Here is a 22,595-nt window from a genome sequence, read left to right as displayed (position 1 = left end):
AGAAATACGGCAATTACACTGGTCGGCATCAGTTTTCTCCCTGAAATAATTTTGACAGACAGATTTTTGTAGGAAATATGTTCAAAAACTCAGATATGTGCTTAAATAGTTCTCATCCCCCCCCCCCTCAATTTTCAAATATCATAGGTTAATGACTGAAAACCAAGACCTGTCATTAAAGCTTCATTTCCTACATTCCCATTTAGACTTTTTTCCCTGAAAACTTAGAGACAGTTTTCGATGAATATGGTGAAAGGTTTCACCATGTTCTGATATTCTCAAATGAAAAAAAGATACCGGGGAAAATGGAGTCCAGATATGTTGGCAGACTACTGTTGTAATCTAGTATGGGAGACACCAGTGGACGATTATAAATAGCAAAAAATGACAAAATAAGTGTTTTGTTATCAGGTAAACATTATTGTAAATAGAATAAGGTTAATAGACCGATTGTTCAGTATTTAGTACTGTATGTAACATTTTCTTAAAATATATGAAATCTTTTTTACTAGAAACTTTTTGATTTTAATTTCTTCTTCCTTAAATTTGGTGGGTGTTACAGCAGTATGGTCGCCATATTTAAATATGGCGACCTACTAAAAACACCCTGAATTTTAGCAGGGAGCAAAAATTTTTTTTTTTTTTTTTTTTTGCCAACCGGTGTTATTATTTTTCTGTTCATCCATCCATCCACATGTAATAACTCCACTCCCAGTGGACAACTTTTCATGGATTATTATATTATACTCTCTTGGAGTGAGTTTTTGAGCCTTCCTGAATTTCATTAAAATTGGACCAATAGAAATCTGACAATAATTACTTAATTTTTCATACATATTACATAGGCTAACCATGTACCATATATTGTAGCTGAAGCACTGGATGTTATGTTTGTTCTTATGCATTGGTTGAAAGAATGACTAGGCAATACAGCAAATGCATAGAAACGAAACCTCAGTTTGCGCATAAAAATCATTCTCTCTCTAAAAATAATGAATTATTACAATTTGCTAACATGCCTGAAATGTAATGCACTGTGTATACATTAACTGATTTGTTGTTCCACTACTACAGTTAATAGAAGCCTTTTGTTTTTTTACCTCTTTAGTTGAAGTGTGAAGAAGAGATCACAAATTTAAAAATAATGTATATGAAAAAGCTTTCTCAAGAATATAGTGTTATTAATGAAGCTGCTGTGCATCATCGCTACCAATCAGAAATAGAACAATTAAAGGTAAATGTATTTCTTTTTTATAAAAAGATTGAAACTTCCAGATATATAGGGAGTTCTGAAAAACAGTAACTCAAATAGTTGAAAGGTATTGCTATTTCAGCTACCATGTTTTGGAACACCATCTAACATCTGCTTAAGGAGATGGTAATTTAATGTTCTGTAGAAAAATATATTAATGCTTTACCATGAATTTATATTTATCCTTTACTAGTTGAAGTGCAAGGGCTTTTCAGTAAATAATGATTATAATTTTTCATGAACAACCGTACTGCTTACTACTGAGGCAACTTGTTGTGACTTGTTTTACAAACGTATGAAATGTTAAAAAGAGGCTTATGGTGAATCTACATTTTGATATATAGCACAGACAGGTGGTTTAGATTGTTTAAAAATGGACGTGTTTCAATCACAAAAAATTGCACACCTGGAGCTCCAACCACTGCTGTCATATACCACAAACTCTGCTTTTGTAATCATGAAAGAAGAATATATCACATAACAGTAAGACAACTGGCAGAGATATTGAGAATATCGGTAGGAAACACACATGGTATTCTCTTTGACCATTTTGCATATGACACGTTGTGCATGCTGAGTTCCAAGACTACTCACACCTGAGTATGGCGCCTCCGTAGCCAGGTGGGAAGGAGCAGCAGTGCGTAGCACACTGACCGGGGTTCGAGCCCGTCACCACCAAATACGGAGGATGCGGAAAGGTCAGGGAATGGCCACCGCATATCCCGGAGCAATATGGCCTTAGTTGCTAATGCTCCTAAAAACCAAATAACACACACACCTGAGTAACAGCAAGTTCACGTGGAGATTTGGCAGAAGCTGCAACGTATGGTTACTGAAGGTGGTAAGGTTCTGCAAAAGGTGATAACAGTGAATGAGACATGGTTTCATCATTTCGACCTAGAAAGTAAGCAGCAATGCTCTGTTTGGAAGTTTGTCATCATTAACACCAAAAAAAAAGTTGTGGCTTCTGCAGGGAAGGTTATAGTCATCTCTTTTTTGACATTGGAATGGTTAACCAGAATGTTGTGCCACATCATACAACTACTACAGGACCTTACTACAGAACTGTACTTCACACTTTGCTGGATCGTATTCTTCACAAACTGCATACAGGCGGGCGGATGCTGCATCACAACAATGCAAGAAATTGCATTGCTCATACTGTCACTGAGTACTTAGCCAATATTAACGTCATGTTCCTCATCTGCCCTACAGCCCTGACCTTGCACCCTGCAATTTTTTAAAATTTATTTCCAAAGTTAAAGAATGAGCTGCAAGGAAAATGTTTACAGTCATCAGAAGAAGTTGTAACGATATTGGAAGCAATTCTCAAACATGTCAAAAAATGGCTTCCACCATGTTTTTGAAAAGTGGTAGAAATGTTGGATTAAGTGCATTTCATCAAATGGGGAACTTTGAAAAAGATCATCAAAATATGGATGACTAATAGAGTTATGTTCTGAAACAAAATAAACCAGTTATGATCATTCTTTATTTATCAGCCCTTGTATGTCTCAATTTTTTTTGGAGGTTCATTATAATGCTTTGGTAGCCAGAGACATATTACCTTGTCAAGTAATCTGTTAATCACTTTAGTGAAATTTTTTTTTAAATTTATGAGTTATATTGATAGTTGTTGTTGTTATTTGGTTATCAGGAGCATTAGCAACTAAGGCCATATTGCTCCAGGACATGCGGTGGTCATTCCCTGACCTTTCCGCATCCTCCATATTTGGTGGTGACGGGCTCGAACCCCGGTCTAATCAAGAAGCGTGTGCTACGCACTGCTGCTCCTTCCCACCTGGCTACGGAGGCGCCTCGTATTGATAGTTGAAAACTGCTTTGTTAAATGTTAGTATAAATTGAGATTACTGTATGAGGGGAGGATAATTCGAAACATATTTTTAATGAAAACATGATCACAATTATACACTCTCCAACCTAATTTTTAAACCTCTTTGTTGGGGGGAGGGGTATTAGTATTAGTAATGGCCGCATGGTGCAAGAAAGCCTATGGGTTAGGCTGCACCAGCCAAAAAATAAAACAATGATAAAAAAAAATAATAATTAATAAAAGAAAAGGAAATTAAACCTATCATCCTATGTGTTTACCTCACCCAAAGGTACTATCCAAATGATCTTTGAATTTGCCCAAACTGTCAGTCTCTACCACCCATGTGGGCAACTTATTCCAGTAATTTATAACTCACTGGCTAAAATAAAACTTCCTGCAGTCCAATCTAAACATTTCCCCCCGTAACTTGAATTTATGTCCCCTAGTTCTGGCATCATTTATAATCTTGAAAATTTCGTCCTTGTTCGTTTTACTGAAGCCTATCAGAGCCTTAAACACCTCAATCAAATCTCCTCTAAGGTGTCTAGTTTAAAGACTCTGCAACCCACATATTCGAAGTCTTTCTTCATAAGGACGCCCTTTTGCCGATCTCACTAGGCAAGTTACCCATCTTTGCGCCCTTTCAAGAAGCTCGATGTCTTTCTTTACGTGCGGTCTCCATACTTGAACACAATATTCCAAGTGTGGCCTAACAAAAGCCTTATATAATGGGATTATCACGTCCCTATCTCTACTTGCAAAAGTTTGATAGATCATTGATAGAACACCATGGGCCTTCCTTGCAACCTGTTTACAATGCTCAGAGAATTTCATGTCTGACCGTATCGTAACACCCAAGTCCCTTTCCTCCAGTACTGGGTTTAGTTGAACTCCACCAAGTGAATAAGTTTTTTTGGGGTTACTGTTTCCCAGGTGTAATACCTTACACTTTGTTGAATTAAAACATAGCTGCCATTTTTCTGACCATTCCTGAAGTCTATCTAGATCTCTCTGAAGAAGCTCAGCTTGACAGTGATCATTAACTATACCAATTTTAACATCATCTGCAAATTTAGACATCACGCCCTCTATCCCTTCATCAATGTCGTTTATGAAATTAAAAACAACAGTGGTCCTAACACTGATCCCCACTTCTTACATCAACCCAATCTGAGGAATAGCCATTTATCTGCCTCCTGCCCTGAAGCCATCCTGATATCCATCTAAGGATTTTCCCAGTGATTCCAACCTGTTCCAGCTTATAAAGCAACCGCTCATGTGGGACTGAGTCAAAAGCTTTGCTGAAATCTAAATAAACGATGTCGAAATTATTCCCTAAATCCAGCTCATGAGTGACCCTTATAAAATAATTAACCAGATTTGTTAAACACGATTTTCCCTTTACAAAACCAAGCTGAGTATCCTTGAGAATTTCAATTCTATCCAAATGATCCTGAATTCCACCCTTGATCATTGCCTCCATGATTTTCCCTACCACTGAAGTCAGACTGACAGATCGATAATTTCCCACTTCACTCTTAGAACCACCCTTATGTATGGGAGATACATTGGCACTTTTCCAATCCAATGGAATCTCCCCAGAACCTAGTGATGCTCGCATAATTAGCCTCAATAGTTCAGTGCACTCACTTTCCGCCTCCCTTAAGATTATAGGGTATATTCCATCAACTGCAGGAGCCTTACTGGCCTGTAGGCTCAAAAGTTTTTTCATTAAATAATCTTGTGAAATTTCAATATCATTAATTACATATTTTTCAACTTTGCTCCCACAATTTCCCATTGCCACAAAAGGTTTTTCTTCTGTAAATATTGATGCAAAATAACTGTTGAGTTCATCTGCAACGGCAGCTGGTGTATTTAATACTATCCCCTTTCCCTTACGTAAAGGTCCGATCTGATTTGTCCTGCTCTTCTTAGCATTTATTAGTAAAATAATAAGAGGAGTTTACCTCAATATAGTACGTAGAACACTTCCGTATGATACCCTCCAGAAATTAAATTAAAACGGAAAAAAACAAAAAAATCGACAACTTACCGGTACATTAGAGTAAAATATAAATAATTAAATAATCAATTTAACACAATTCAAATCAATTTAAAACAATTAAAAATCAAATTAACGCAATTAAAAGAATCTAACGAAAATATTCAAAACGATTTTCCTTCCTGAAGCCGACAACGCTTTTCGACCGTATGTCGTGATCACAGGAATGTAAATTACCGAATCGGGTTAACCCTGATACTTAAATAGAGTATTCGCAATAAATTTGCGATAAATTAAAAAATTATCTACATCCGAACGATTGGTCTGTATTGAAGACCTCCATAGATTTGCGACGGGAAGCACAGGCCTCAGAAATAAAAAACAGACACGTTAATAAGTTGCAAACATTATCGGATAGGTCAAGACACGTTCATGCGAATTCTAACACATTGTCACGGGCTTGCAACCAAGTTCATACGAGTTGCGTGACATCCCCCCCACAGACACACAACGTGCTACCACAGAATATGTCAGCTAGTTCACGAACACCCCCTCACCCAGTATCCAATGAACCGACATATCAACAGGTTACAAATCTTTCCTCGTGTACACTATCGCAGGACCAGATTTCGCTTTTATCCAAAGGACTAAATTATAATTTACCACCTCGAAAACTGCCTAAAAAACAATGCGTAATTGATATTGAATTTGGACTTCGTAATGTTCCACAAAAAGATGTATTTATTCAACAAGTTAGCCAAGTAGTGAATAACATAAAAGAAACGCGACTTCCTAAATTGAATACACATGACAGTTCAGCTTTACGAGAACTTCGGGGAAATAAGGACATTATTATACAGAGGGCAGATAAAGGAGATACAGTGGTAATACTAGATAAATATGATTATATTAATAAGTTAGATTCGGTTGTGTCAGATACCTCCACTTATCGTGAAGTAGACCCAGCACTGTTTTCCAATTTGGTCAATCAATACAATAAAACGTTAACCACGTATTGAAAAAACGACTACATTACTATGGTTCAGTTAAAGGAATTGAAGTCCAGAACATACAATATTCCTGCACTTTTCGGTCAGGTAAAATTACACAAGACTGGGTTTCCTATTCGACCTATTGTTTCCTACAGGAACTCGGCATTTTCATCCTTGGCCACACATGTATATAACATTATCAAACCCTTTAAATAGGTAATACAATTTGGGATTAAGAACTACGATACATTATTTAATAAGCTTAAAGACTGTAGACTCGGCGTCAATGACAATTTATTCTCACTAGATGTTACCTCATTATATACGAATGTAAACGTTGAATACACATTAGATATTATTTGGGATATGTTAAATAAAAACTCGACACCGATTAATTATACGAAGCTACCTATTAAGGAAATTTTTCACTTAATTAAACTGTTAGTTGAGGCTAACTACATCACCTTTCAAGACAAGGTGTACAAACAAATTTTTGGATTACCAATGGGTTTGAGCCTGAGTGGCTTAATGTCAGAGATCTATCTCTCAACGATTGAGCAGATACATTTGACACCTTTTCGAACCCATATCACATACTATGGGAGGTATTTAGACGATGTGCTAGTTATTACCGATAGTAGTACTATCCAAGACATTTTACATTCGTTTAATAATATTCATTCTAGACTCAAATTTACATTGGAAAGGGAGGATACGGATACAAAGTCATTAAACTTTCTAAATTTCACACTTACCTGGGACTCGAATAAAGTACAATTTAGCATCTATCGAAAACCTACAAACGCCGGTATGCTTCTACATTATAATAGCTATCACCCGTTCACCTACAAAAGATCGATTATCTTTAATCAATTTCTTAATGCCTATAAATATTCAACGACGGAATCTGCTTTGGACTCAGAAATACAAATATTAACTAGCAGATTCTTAAACAGGGGTTATTCCATTACCACAATAAACCGAATTAGGGTACAAGCTAAGGATAGGATACAAAATACTACACCAATCAACAATAGTAATATCAAAAAATACTTTATTTCTGTCCCATATGTTGAACGGTGGCACAAACAGCTTAACAGATTCTTTAAAGATACCGAATTTAAAATTGTAGCTAGTCCAATACGAAAGTTACACACTATACTGAACAATCGCTCGGTTCTTTCAGCGTTCGCAACACAAATTAATGATCTGGTATACAACATTTCTTGCGGTGATTGCGACTCGTCTTACCAAGGTTCGACCCGATTTTCTCTTAATATTCGTGTAAATCAACATGGAGCCTCAGTTCGTGCTTCTCGTTCAGCATCGTCAGAATTAGCCTTTCATGCCATTAACGAAAAACATACTTTTTTATTTAACGAAGCCAAAATACTTAACGTTCAACGTAATTATACGCGACTATTAATTGCAGAAACCGTTGAAATTAAATTACACGAGAATTCTGTTAATGTTCGGCGGCCATATTTGATCTCCGATGCGTGGACCTTTACGCGCATGCACGAAGACAAATAATCTCTATTTAAGTATCTGGGTTAACCCGATTCGGTAATTTTCATTTCTGTGATCACGACATACGGTCGAAAAGCGTTGTCAGCTTCAGGAAGGAAAATCATTTTGAATATTTTCGTTAGATTCTTTTAATTGCGTTAATTTGATTTTTAATTGTTTTAAATTGATTTTAATTGTGTTAAATTGATTATTTAATTATTTATATTTTACTCTAATGTGCCGGTAAGTTGTCGTTTTTTTGTTTTTTTCCGTTTTAATTTCTGGAGGGTATCATACAGAAGTGTTCTACGTACTATATTGAGGTAAACTCCTCTTATTATTTTACTAATATTATTATCAACGTAGAACATATTGAGTAGTACAGCTCTGATTCATACTATCTTAGCATTTATATATGTGAAGAATTCCTTAACCCCCCCCCCCCCCCCCTCTTTGCTCTGTTTGCTAGCAATTTCTTATAAATTGCCTTTGCCTGTCAAACCTTTTCTGTGTCTCTATTACAGATTGTCTTGTAGCTGTTATAGACTTCAGTACTTTTTATTGCTCTGTAACTTTTCCATGCCATCTTTTTCTGCTCAAGTAATGTGGCAACTTCACTATTCATCCAACTTGGAACCCTCCTCGTGGAGTATTTTTTTAATGGTAAATATGCATTCAAGGCATCTATTTTTTAATGGTAAATACGCATTCAAGGCATCTATGTTTTAAAAGCATACCACAGTTCAATTGTATTCATTCTCTGTGCGATATCTACCCAGTTAATAGAGGCATCGTAATTTCCTTTTCTGAAATTATAACCCATTCCTTTGCCTTTTATGACTGCTACCTCTCTCTTCATCATCCACCGTAATTCCATGATCACTTCCTGCTACTGGTTCCTCTACTGTCAGCCCTGTTATGTCATCTGATTCATGGGTGATAATGAGGTCTAGGATATTCTTTTTTCTAGTACTTTCTCTGACATGTTGATACAAATAACAGTCATCTAGTTGATTTAAAAATTTTGTTCCCCATGTCGAGTTTCCTTCCCATTTTCTCCAATCAGTTAGAGGCAAATTGAAATCACCCATAATAAGTCATTGACGGTTACTTGCCCATTCCATTTCCATGTAGAGGCTTTCGTCATGATCTTCACAATCACTTGGTCTGTAGATTACTCCTACTCGAATTATGCCTTTGTTTCCAACTATCTCACACCATACAGATTCTATACTAGCACGTGAAACGTCTGAATCCGGGAAAGCTATCGTTGCACACAGGCCGCTTTACCCCACCACCCCTTCTATCTACCCTATCCTTCCTAAATACATTATACAAGCTGTACTGAAACCCATCATCCCCTATTTCTGGGTGGCACCACGTTTTTGTAAGCCCTATTCTGTCCACGTTACTTGTTTTAACCAGCAGTTCGAATTCACTCATTTTATTGATGACACTTCTAACATTACTATATAAACAATTAAGACTTACTGTTCTTGTGGCCCTGGGTGCCAAGCGTTTCCATGGCCAAGCAATCTTTGAGCTCTATAAAGCTAATCCAAGTGTTTTCCTTTAAAGGAATCACTCTTCTTATTAAGTTTAAAGTTAGCTTCTCTTAAGTTTTTCATAAAACACAGTAAGCTTCATCTTACAAATAGTAAGTTAAGTCAGGAAAGAAAAGACACCTTTCCTTTTATTTGATCAATGTCAACAAGATCACCCAGCCTTTCTCCTTATTCATTCTCTATCAGATTTTCCTGCGAGCAAATTATCCGCATTTCTAATCCAGAAATGCTTGGAAAATGCTGCAGGATCATCGAAGATGGAAAAACGATTACAGTCTAGAGACCTGCTGGTAGAAACACTGAAGCCAAAACACTCAGAAATATTATTGAAACTGACTACATTTGGTGGAATTCCCGTGAAAATATTGCCCATGCCACTCTGAATACCTCCAAAGGAGTTATAGCAGAGTGGGACCTCATTGGGGTCCTCATTGAGGATGAAATAGTGCAAGAATTGGCAGATCAAAGAGTAGTACCCGCAAAAAGAATATTAAACCGGAAAGATGGAGAATTAAAGCTTACACGAAACATAATACTGACCTTTAGTACTCCAAACTTACCAACAATGGTTAAAGCAGGTTATCTGAATTGTCGCATACGTCCATATATACCGAATCCCATCAGGTGTTATAAGTGCCAGAAATATGGACACTCCCAGATAGCATGCCATGGCACTATGATTTGCCCAAACTGCGGTTCAACAGAACATACTCAAGCTGGTTGTACTGTAACCACCTTCACCTGTCCCAATTGCAAAGGTAACCATCCGGCATATTCAAAAAATTGTGAAATGTGGAAAGTGGGGAAAAAATACAAAAATACAAAACAGAAAACAAAGTAACATACCAGGAAGCCAAAAAGCATATTATGCAGTTTATGCCAAAACACACGTATGCACAAGCAACCCAATACAGCCTTTCCATTGCTACTCAAGCTGACATTACAGTCCCTCCAAACATTTCTCTTTCTGATTGGGCCAGATCCGTGCTTAATGCTAAGATGCAACCTGCCAAACACAATCAACTGGAGCAAGGAATTAATACTCCAATTTCAGTACCACCCAATATGCCTGACCAGGCTCAGACCAAGAAACAATTCCCTATATATATGGATGTGGACAATAAAACTGACCCAGAAGAAACTATATTAGAACTTCATGCAGAAAACACGTGGATACAGAGCGACCCGTCTTATCCAAAAAAGATAGAAATAAAACAAATTGTTACAAACAAACTGCTCCAAAAAAAACAGACTGATCAAACCATAACTCCTAAGACCAAGTAATGGAGCACATACTCCAATGGAACTGTAGGGGCATGCGAGCCAATATCGATGACTTATACGACCTGATCAATAAGTATAATCCAACGAGTGTATGTTTGCAAGAAACTAATTTAACAAGACAGGTAACTCACTCTCAGTTAAAAACTACACAATTTTCAGAAAAGACAGGAACACTGCAAAATCCGCACATGGTGGGGTAGTGATATTATTTAACCCTAAAATCCCCGCTCGACATATCTCTCTACAAACTGACTTAGAAGCTGTTGCTATACAGGTTGTACTTGGAATAAACCTAACTCCCATTTCAATATACCTTCCACCAGACAGCACCATCATGCTAAAAGAACTAGAAGATCTAATAGCTCAAGTGCCAACACCTTTCTGCCTCTTAGGAGATTTCAATGGTCATCACCCATTATGGGGATCTTCTGAGATTAATCAAAGAGGACAACTCATTGAGACCTTACTGAACCAACAGCAGTTAATCATACTAAATACTGGCCATCACACTTATTTACACTTTCCCACAGGATCCACCTCAGCAATTGATCTGTCAATCTGTTCTCCAATTTTATTTCCCAGTATGGAGTGGACAATCCTAAACGATCTACACAACAGCGATCACTATCCAATTATATGCAAAATTCAAACAAAACGATCTCACTGTCCAAATTACAGAGTAAAATGGAAGTTCTCAAAAGAAAATTGGGCAAAATACTCAGCCAGTGTCTCTTTTGATGATCAATTTATTAAAACACAACCGATAGACAATGTCACAGAGCAACAGAGCACATTTCCACACAAATTTTGACAGCAGCATCTGAAGCAATCCCTCAGTTGTCTGCAGACCAACACAGACATGTAAAACACTGGTGGAATGAGGCTTGCAACAGTGCCAAAAAGGAAAAAAATAGAGCCTGGAATCTATTTCGTAGGTTTCTCACAACTGCCAACCTCATAAACAAAAGGCAAGAGCACGACAAATCAGAAGACAAGCCAAAAAAGAATCCTGGATAAGATTTGCCAGTACCATCACAAAGAACACTAGTAGTCGGTTAATATGGAAGAAAATTCAACAATTAAATAATAAATGCATTCCTTTTTCTGCTCCAATCTTAATTAAAAATTGACAAGAACTGTCCTCTCCTAAGGAAATTTCCTTGGAGAAACTTTCAATCAAATATCGGCAGCATCTGCATATGAAAAATCTTTCCTGGAAATCAAAACCTTGGCAGAAAAATATAAAATAAATTTTAATACCATCCATCTCTTCCTTATAACCAGCCTTTCATCTTAACTGAACTCCAAGAAGCTCTGAACAAAACAGCAAACAGTGCAGCAGGACCGGACGGAATCTACTATATAATGCATCAAACATCTAAACAATACAGCCTTAAATCTATTATTAGTTTTCTATAATCAAATTTTTCTTGAATGTATTTATCATTCCTCATGGCATCACTCTATCATTCTTGCTTTTCCAAAACCAGGAAAGGACCAATCAATTGCAGAAAACTATCGGCCCATTCCTCTCACTAGCTGTCTGGGTAAAACACTATAAAAAATGATACACAGCAGACTAAAATGGATCCTTGAAAGTGAAATGCTGTTAAATATCAATCAATACGGTTTCCGAAAAAACAGATCCTGCGTGGACCTAATGATAAGAGCTGAAACTAACATTCACAATGCATATGTTAAAAACAAACATCTAGTAATGGTCAGTCTAGATATTGAAAAGGCATTCGATACCACATACCGACATGGCATTCTTCGAGAGCTCCATTCCTACGGGTTGAGAGGACACTTATCTCAATTCATTCAGAATTTTCTTAAGCACAGAACCTTTCAAGTCCATCACCAGATTGTACTTTCACAGTATTTTATCCAAGAAGAAGGGGTGCCTCAAGGATCAATCCTTAGTTTTTTTTTTTATGAGAACCCCAAACACGAAAGGTATCAAAACCTATAGTACTTAGTACCATGCATGGGTTGAAGGAGAAGTATGGGGAGAGGGGGATGCCGGAAACTTTGCTCTAGAGACTAAACATGGGTTTCACCACTTCAAGCCTCCAATAAGCAAAGTGGTGGTATTTCACCGGTTGATAAAAGTCATCTACCACCTGAAGTGCCACCCTCTTTGCAATTAGGCTAAACACCATGATGCAAAATATTCCCAAAACTGTAGAAATATATTTGTGTGCCGACGATCTTGCCATATCATGCCATTCACCAAACATTATCAGCATAGAGAGACAGTTACAACTTTCCATAAATAAGTTGGAGATGTGGACCCTACAAAATGGTTATCGCCTGTCAGAACAAAAGACGATTGCAATTCACTTTTGTAAAAAGTGCAAATTACATCTAGAGCCTGAACTTAAATTAAGAAATTGACCAATCCCTCTTGTTAGCAATATACGTTTTTTAGGTTTAACACTAGATACTAAACTCAATTTTGCAATGCATATAAGTTACCACAGAACCGTCTGCTTGAAAAAACTCAATATATACTCAGAGCCATCTCAGCTATGGCATGGGAAGCAGATAGATATACTCTCCTGCATTTGTATCGATCTCTCATCAGGTTGCATCTAGACTATGGTGCAATAGTCTATGACTCATCTAGAAAAACTGTACTTTCAAGACTGATTATCACACAACACAGTGCTCTTCGTACAGTTCTCGGGGCTTTTCGAACAACCCTGGTCCAAAGTCTCTATATCGAAGCAAAGGAACCACTACTCTATCTAAGAAGGAAAATGTTACTCCTCACCTATGCAGCCAGAATTAAAAGCCTTCCTGATCATCCCAATCAACCGTTACTTTTCAATCCTGAATGGATAACTTTCTATAACAATAAACCAACTGGTATTAGACTACAAGTTTTGATTCAATGCTGGAATGTACAACTTGAAAACACACTTAAAAAAACCAGAATACCTGATCCACTCTGGTCAACAAACTCAACTTACTGCGACACCTATTTCCAACAATGGGGGGAAAAGTACCTGGAAAATTGTAATATAAAACAGCTGCATACAGGACATGCTTCTAGCAATGCGCAGAGCTGCATAATCTATACCGATGGCTCAAAATCAGATGTCACCGTAGGTGCTGCGGCAGTCTTTCCCTCATTCACAGTGTCTGTATCTCTTCCGACTGAATGTATTAGGTATACTGCAGAACTGTACACAATCCAGCTAGCTATAGGTAATATCAATATCCGTCTCAACCCCAGTATGTTTAATATATACATACTCCGTGAGTGCACTGTCCGCAATAAGTAATAAAATCTCAACCCCACATCCTATAGTAAAAGAAATCCGGTCTCGTCTAAATCATTTGCAGGATAGGAATCATACAGTAAGTTTCTGTTGGATTCCAGGGCACTCTGGCATCACAAGTTATGAAACAGCAGACCAGGCAGCCAAGCACCCAAAGAGCAGTGCACCAACATCTTACCAAGTACCCTACATAGACCTTGTAAAACATATCCGACATATCTGTAGAGACCAGTGGTTAAACCTTTGGAAGACACAGACAAACAATAAATTATTTGAAATTAAACAAGAACCACAAATATGGAACTCCATCGTCAGACAAAACAGACATGAAGAGGTAATATTGGCAAGATTGCGCATAGTGCACACACACTTGACCCACCTGTTTCTGCTCATGGGTGATGACCCACCTATATGCTCTCATTGTTTATCACAACTGACAGTTCGCCATATCCTCTTAGACTGTTCTTTTTACTCTCACATCAGAAATACTACCTTCTGCTCCCTGGCCCAAATTCACGAACCCTTGTCACTAACCCATCTGTTGGGAAACGATGCTAATCTAGGGGTGCCTCCTTAGCCAGGTGGGAAGGAGCAGCAGTGCATAGCACACGCTTCTTGATTAGACCGGGGTTCGAGCCCGTCAACACCAAATACGGAGAATGCAGAAAGGTCAGGGAATGACCACCGCATATTCCCAGAACAATATGGCCTTAGTTGCTAATGCTCCTAAAAAACCAAATAACAACAACAACAACAACAGCTAATCTAGATGAGCTTTTCACCTATCTCAAAAAAACCAGACTGTATGAACATCTCTGATATCAAATAAAGCAAATTTCCAGCATCTATTCAAACACTGGATTAGGCACTTTTTGGCCTAAGTTGCCCTTGTGCCGTTAAACTTCTATACCAACCAACCAACTGTTCTTGTATATTTAACAACCCTAACACAACCCTTGAAGTTTTTTAGGCTCTCTTCCCTGGCATTAGCTATCCGCTCACTTGAAACGTTTCTACCCCCAGAACATCTAGATAATATGTCCAGTTGGGGAAACAGATAAGAACTCTTGAGGTATGTGCAAGAGTTACTTTGACTAGTATTATCAGATAAACGCGTGTCAGCATTACCCACATCCCCCCTAACTAGCAGTTTCCCTGAACCTTTAAGGTATCCTCAATAATACTGGCAAAAACGTTTGCACCGCCTTTGTTTAAGTGTATCCCGTCTCTACAAAACAAATTCCTTCTACCTACAAGTGTGGGCCAAGCTGATAGAAATTTCCCCCAAAAGCCTTGTCAGAAGTACCAAGGGGGAAATTAAAGAGATAAATTGCTGGATCAGTGATTAGCACTGTATATATTAGAGGTTAAAATTTTCAGTCTAAGCTTAGCCTTGACTTTCCCTGTATGAAAGAGGAAGCCATTTAATGAAAGAATTACCTTAATCCTTTCCCCCTCCCTCAATGAGTCAAAATTTTGAATCCAAATAGTGCCTTCAGCTTTTCTTTAGAAGAAAGAGAAAGTCAGAAGTCATGCCAAGTTCACTAGCTCAGTGGCATTTGGAATTGTGAAGAACAGACAGCTGAAATTTATATATTTGTTTAAACTAGATTAAATTATACATAATGTTAGAGTAGATCAGAGCTAAGATTTTGTGTTATAGAAACCATGAACCACAGGTAATCATAAATTCAAATACTTCTGTTATTAGATAAAGAACATTATTCATAATCTTACCATAAAAGAGATTTCAAATTCACTGCTTGCTTCATCATCACTTTGAACTCTGGGTGAAGTAAAACTGGAAAACTCCCTCTCAATTCATGCTCTCTTAATAGCTCCTGTGAACTCAGCCTTGTGGAGAAGAGATTTCAGCCCATCCAGTCTGACATTACTATATGGTACTTTGGATGTTGACCATTCTTGCTTCTTCTCTTTATGAAGCTTAATTTACAGAACTTGTACTAGAGAAACGTTTCTGCACCCTTCTAAGCTCTACTTCTTCCATGTTCATTCTGTGGAACAGTTGAATAGTGACTTTGAAATATCAATATACAAAAATATATATATTTTATATTTTTAAAATTGTAAACAGTATCCCATAATAATAATTTCAAAGAAGCTTTTGTTATCCTGTGCTTAATTGTTACCAAATCCAAAAAATAATATTGAGTAGAATATTAGTTGGTCAGGTGCTTGTTTTTTACAGAATCTTGATCTCACCTAGAGATAGAGTGCTGCTACCATGCAGATTCAGATTATATGAAAAGAAATCAATAAGCAGCAAGAATTTACTTGCATATGATGGGGGATTTTAATTTCCCAGATATTGACTGGAATTTGTGGGTTGGTCACTCACACACTAGCAAGGCTTTTGTGGATTTATTGGATGATTGTTTTCTACATCAGCATGTTCGGGAGGCAACTAGAGGGAGTAATACTCTTGATTTGATTATCAGCAGTGATTCTTCATGCATTAAGAATCTGCAGATAAATGAACCACTAGGTGGCAGTGATCACAGTGTGCTGAAGTGGGATTTACTCAAAGAGGTAACTACCATTAGGGGTAAAGGGAAGGGTTATTGCTTCCGTAAAGGCGACTACGATGGACTGAGACAGTATTTAAATTCTATACAGTGGGACCAACTGATGATGTTACCAACAGCAAATTCAAAATGGGAAGCATTCAAAGAACTTATCTTGGAAGCTACTAGGCTTTACATACCAACTAAGAAATATTGTTCAAGGTTTAGGCCAAAATGGATGTCAGATGAACTAATGAGGCATATGGCAGAGAAGAAAAATGCATGGGATACTTACAAATTAACACATGACACAGAAGCCTGTGATAGATACAAGTTGATATGCAACCAAGTTACAAAGGAGGTTAGGCAGGCGAAGGCAGATTACGAGAAATCCTTGGCAAGGGATGCAAAGAAAAACAGCAAAGAGTTCTTTACTTATGTAAACTCTAGAAGGAAGGGGATGAATCAGATTGGTCCACTTGATATTGATGGGTCAACTGTTGATGATCCTGCTCAGGTAGCTAACAAACTAAATGAATATTTTGCATCGACATTCACACATGAGGAGTTATTCAGTGAGGGGAATGCCAGAGGTGTATTCAACTCTAGCAGTAAGCTACAGAATCTTGAAATAACTGAGAGTAAGGTGGAGGAGAGGTTGTTGAAGATAAACACAAGAAAGGCACCCGGGGTGGATGGGATCTATGCAGTTATATTAAAGGAGGCAGCAAAGGAAGTAAGCAAACCCTTAGCCATAATTATGAGAGCTTCCTTGGACTCAGGGAGGTACCCATAGACTGGAAATGTGCAAATGTGACCCCAGTTCACAAAGGAGGATCAAAGGCTGACACAAGTAATTATAGACCTGTGAGCTTAACTTCTGTTCCAGGAAAATTAATGGAGGCACTGGTTAAAGAAGCACTGCAGGATCATTTAGACAAGACTTCAGTTATAGCTCGGACACAGCATGGTTTTGTTAAGGGGAAGTCTTGCCTGACCAATTTGATTGGATACTATGATGCAGTCACAAAAGAACTGGATGCAGGGAATAGCTTTGATATTATATACTTGGATCTTAGAAAGGCTTTTGATACTGTTGCACATGGAAGACTGCTACACAAATTGGAGCAGTGTGACATTGGAGGCAAATTGCTGCTATGGATAAAGGGGTGGTTGAGGGGGAGAAGACAGAGAGTGGTAATCAATGGACACTGCTCATCGTGGACTAATGTTATTAGTGGAGTCCCTCAGGGCTCAGTGTTGGGTCCATTATTGTTTTCTGTATTTATAAATGATATTGATGATGGTATATCAAGCTTAATGTCCAAGTTTGCAGACGATACAAAGGTTGGCAGGGTTGTCAAGGACACTACTGACACTATGCTACTGCAACAGGATCTGGAAAGGTTGAGCAGATGGGCTGAGAGGTGGCAAATGAAGTTTAACATTGACAAATGTAAAGTACTACACATGGGAAACAGCAATCCGAGAGCAACGTATCAACTCTGTGGTACTACACTGACAGTGGTAGAGAATGAAAGGGACTTGGGGGTAGTTGTGCAGGCAGATATGAAGTTCTCTGAGCAGTGCAGACGGGCTGCAAGAGTAGCTCATGGAGTATTGTCAATGATATACAGGAATTTTTCCAGCAGGGATAAGGAAATGATTATTCCCTTGTATAAGGCAATGGTCAAGCCACACCTAGAGTACTGTATACAGGTCTGGAGGTCTCATTTCAAGAAGGATGTAGAGCTGCTGGAACGAGTACAGAGAAGGGCAACAAGATTAGTGAATGGAACAAAGGGGTGCTCTTACGAAGAAAGGCTTAAGTTTTGCAAATTACAGTGTCTGGAGTCTAGGCACCAGCGAGGTGATCTGATAGAGGTGTATAAAGCCTTGAATGGTTTAAGCATGCTCATTGCTGATGGAATTCTTCCTCTAGCTCAGAAAAATCACCTGAGAGGGCATAAATTCAAATTGAGGAAAGCAGATGTAGGATAGATGTGCGGAAATTTGCCTTTAGCCAGCGGGTGGTTGGTTGGTGGAACAGACTTCCATCCCTTGTGATGGAGGTTGATAGCCTTAATAAATTTAAGACTCAGCTGGACAGGTATTTTGAACGAACAGAGGGGTGAAGTGGATTTTTTTTTTTTTTTTTTGGCTGATGCTGCATAAGCTTGCTTTCTTGCATCAAATGCCTCTACTAATGCTAATGCTAATATTACACAGTGACATGGTTGTATTGCATTGCAGTACCAAAATTATTCAAACATGTTCTGTATCTGCTAAGTAGGAAAATATTTGTAGGAAAATATTTTAGTAGTTTGAAACGTAAAAAAAAAATCATGAAGTTCAGATCATCATGATCACCCTGCCTTACCACTCAGGACAAGGCAAAAATTTGTCCTGGATCCTCAGGATGCACAATGCAAAAGCTCTTTTCACAGGCAATTAGAAGCTCGAGAAAATACTGCGAGTACCCTTTCTCCCACATGCACAGAATCTCGGGTTGCTGTCTACTAGGTATCGTTCCAGAATGATTCATCTTTGATGCTACTAAAACACTGATTCAAATCGATAAAATGCCTTTATTAAACAAAAAATTAAAATGAAAATACACATACTGACTGTATAAACTATATATTAAAATGAAATAAAATGGTATATAACAAGAATAAAATACGATAAAATATAAAATTTAAAGCGCTAGAAAGATGTTTAAAATCACAAAAAACCACTAAAACGGAAGCTTTCAGCAGCAGCAGCAGCCACTTTCATCGGCAATAATGGTTGCAGTTTATCCGACAATATATATATGTACACATATATGCCCCAGCAGGTCCGGACAAGAACTACGGCACCTGTGCATGGTTCACTTCTCGTGGGTTGGAACTGGAAATGGAACGAACCACTCTAAACCGTTCGTTTCTCCTTAGGATAAGGGCTTCAAAGAGTGGATGAATGTGACAGCCCTTCCATTGGCACCTCCATAGCCAGGTGGGCAGGAGCAGCAGTGTGTAGCACATGCTTCTTGATTAGACCGGGGTTCGAGCCCGTGACCACCAAATACGGAGGATGCGGAAAGGTCAGGGAATGACCACCGCATATCCCCAGAGTAATATGGCTTTAGTTGCTAATGCTCCTAAAAACCAAATAACAACAACAACCTTATCCCTATTAAGACTATAGTGTCCAGACGAACATATCCTTAAACTCTCTAGCCCAGTGGTTTCAACCGTTTTTTAATAATATGGCACCCCTAAGTAATTTATTTTATTTTGCGGCACCCGTACTCAATTTTCTGCTTGTTAGATCCAATTCTCTCCCTGTGTGTGTGTGTGTGTGTGTGTGTGTGTGTGTGTGTGTGTGTGTGTGTGTGTGTGTGTGTGTGTGTGTGTGTGTGTGTGTGTGTCAACTGGGTATAATATATTCTGGTTAATTGAATAAATTTTGCTGTATTACTGGTTAATTGATTAAATTGCTTCGGTTTGGTCGATTTTTATTTTACTGTTATTTATCTACTATCTGTATGGGTATTTAGGTGTATCAGGAACAGGAGATCCAGTTAGCCTGTGCAGTCTAACTTCTTCCTGGGGTTCTGTGCATGTAATGGTAAATAATAATAATAATAATAATAATGATAATAGTAAATGAAGTTAGTATTTTGTATTTCAAACAAACATCAAATAAACAACAAATAAATCAATGTTAACTAACATTCTTTTACCTGGTCATCTATCCGCTACTTCGTTGGGGGCTTTGAGCGGGTCAATAGCCAGATTAAAGGAATGTCTCGTACCTACCCATTTCTGTTATCCCTTTATCAGTTTTGCCTTTTTAGTGATGCTTTTGTACATAATTACTTAATTTTGATAACTTTAATTAATTGATTTTAGATAATCTTTAATAAATTGATTTTAGATAATCTTTGATTAATTAATTTTGGTAATCTTTATTTATATTGATTTTAGATAATCTAATTATAATTTTAGAAATATTTTTAGTCTTAGAATCGGAATCAGCAAACTGGTATAGGTGATACAAAGTCCAACGGGTGAGTATTTGGAAAAGTGAGGAGGTTTTTACTTACAGTCAGTTGTCCTTTGGTGGTCTGCTGGAAAAAGGGGGTTAGTCCCGTTCTCTGTTTGTTTTATTGACCGATCGGTTTTTAGTGCGCAGATGCGCCTATTGTTTGTTATGGCGTGATGTCGATATTGCTGTAGGGCAGTATATTTGCAAGTCATGAGAGGGTTGATTTTTACGTATTGTCGGGGGTGGGGGCTGAGGTTGGGGGAATTCTTCTGTGTTGAAATGATATGTTTTTCGTATATATTAGAAAATTACGTGGCGATTATTATTGATGAAGAGGTGTTGAAGAAAAGGATGTTTTTATGATTTAAGGATGTTGTCCATTTGCATTTATTCATGAATTTGTATTTACATGATTTTCCATTGTTATTTACATGAAGTTTGTTATTGCTATCCCTTGGACTGGGCCGGTATAGCTTTTCTAAGACACAACAGCCTGTATTGTCCTAGGGGGTAGCTATTGACATATATACAGCCTCTTACTAGGTGAATGTTTACCTTGTGTCTCTTTGTGCTGTTTAGTTTTTTGTATTTTGCTATATTTCCATTTGGGCATTTCTAATTTTTAAAAATTATTATATCGAAAGGGTGGGTTAGTATAGGATGCCGGATTACAGTGTGATCAATGGACGAGCCTCTTCTGAGCTCAATAAATCCGGGCCTCAATTTAGGTAGCTTTTATCCTGCTTTTTATTTTGGTGTTTGGCTACTGATGGTTTATAGCTGTTTTGTGGTGTTTTCAATTATTCTATATGGGCAGATGTTCGGTTGACTTTTGATGTTCATATGTATGGCCGCTTTAGTGTGGTGTTTGCTGTAGTTGTTAGGTATATTGTTTTAGGCGAGGGTTTTTATAAGTATTTTAATTGCTTCCATTATATTTTCTGTATTATTGCATATGTTTATTAATCTGGATGTTTGGTTCCTAATTGTGTTTCCTTGTATGTGCTTAGCTATGTTGCTATCCCAGTGGATGAGCTTTATGGCGGGGAAGTTGAAGTGGTCTCTTTTGTCGTAATGTTTAGTGTCGATATTGTCTTTGGTGATACTGATCTGGCTGTCGAGGTAAAATGCTTGTAGGTTGCTGTCTGGGTTGGTACTTTCAATGCTAAGGTTTGTGGGATAGATTTCCTGGGCTAATGTTTTGAAGTTGTCGTAGTTGACAAGTAAGAAAATCATAGCATTACACAAAAAACTCAAGCTGAAAATAGACACTACAAAATACTCATTCATTTATTGGATCCCCAAATTTCACAAAATACCCACCAGAAAAAGGTTCATCACATCTGGAAAAAGCAGCTACATAAAACCATCCAGCAGCCTTCTGGAAGACAAACTTAAAACTATAACTAGCGAAATAACTAACACCAAAATCATCACCAACAACAAAAAATATCTAGATTACATTCAAAACAAAAACAACAATATCAGAAGCATCTACACCTATGACTTCAAAAACCTTTTCACTAGCATTTCAAATGACAATCTAGTTAAAGTCCTCATACACTACTTCCAAAACCACCAAAAAAATTTGAATTGCAATAAACAATACTGGCACGATCTAATCAATCTCAACGTCAAAAATAACTACATAATGATGGGAAACAGCATCTACTTACAGGCAAAAGGGATAGCCATAGGATCTTGCTGCTCCAGTGCAATAGCCAACCTTTACTTACACCACTTTGAAAATAACATACAAGAAGGAATCAACATATATAGATTCATCGATGACGTCCTAGTCGTCAACTACGATAACTTCGAAACATTAGCCCAGAAAATCTACCCCACAGACCTTAGCATTGAAACATCCTTTTCTTCAAAGGATAAAAACATCCTTTTCTTCAAAACCTCTTCATCAATAATAATCACCATGTAATTTTCTAATATATACGAAAAACATATCATTTCAACACAGAAGAATTCCCCCAACCTCAGCCCCCACCCCCGACAATACGTAAAAATCAACCCTCTCATGACTTGCAAATATACCATCCTACAGGAATATCAACATCATGCGATAACAAACAATAGGTGCATCTGCGCACTAAAAACCGATCAGTCAATAAAACAAAACGGGACTAACCCCTTTTTTCCGGCAGACCACCACAGGACAACTGACTGTAAGTAAAAACCTCCTCACTTTTCCAAATACTCACCCATTGGGCTTTGTATCACCTATACCAGTTTGCTGATTCCGATTCTAAGACTAAAAATATTTCTAAAATTATAATTAGATTATCTAAAATCAAT

The 22,595-nt window shown here is 37.6% G+C and overlaps 1 protein-coding gene across 1 annotated transcript in view; it reads left to right on the top strand.

Moving 5' to 3' along the window:
- The window catches only part of LOC150076491 (uncharacterized), a 392,042-nt gene that overhangs the window by 307,782 nt on the left and 61,665 nt on the right, over positions 1-22,595 (top strand). Inside the window, exon 15 of the mRNA XM_090387905.1 lies at positions 1,109-1,234. Within this exon, the coding sequence (XP_090244031.1) occupies positions 1,109-1,234 (126 nt within the window). The remainder of the gene's footprint in view (positions 1-1,108; positions 1,235-22,595) is intronic.

This window comes from Mastigoproctus giganteus, chromosome 13 (genome assembly GCF_048544385.1).
Source record: "Mastigoproctus giganteus isolate SK-2022 chromosome 13, ASM4854438v1, whole genome shotgun sequence".
Classification (NCBI taxonomy): domain Eukaryota; kingdom Metazoa; phylum Arthropoda; class Arachnida; order Uropygi; family Thelyphonidae; genus Mastigoproctus; species Mastigoproctus giganteus.
The sequence above is the reverse complement of the archived record's forward strand: the minus strand, read 5'-3'. Positions and strand labels throughout refer to the sequence as shown.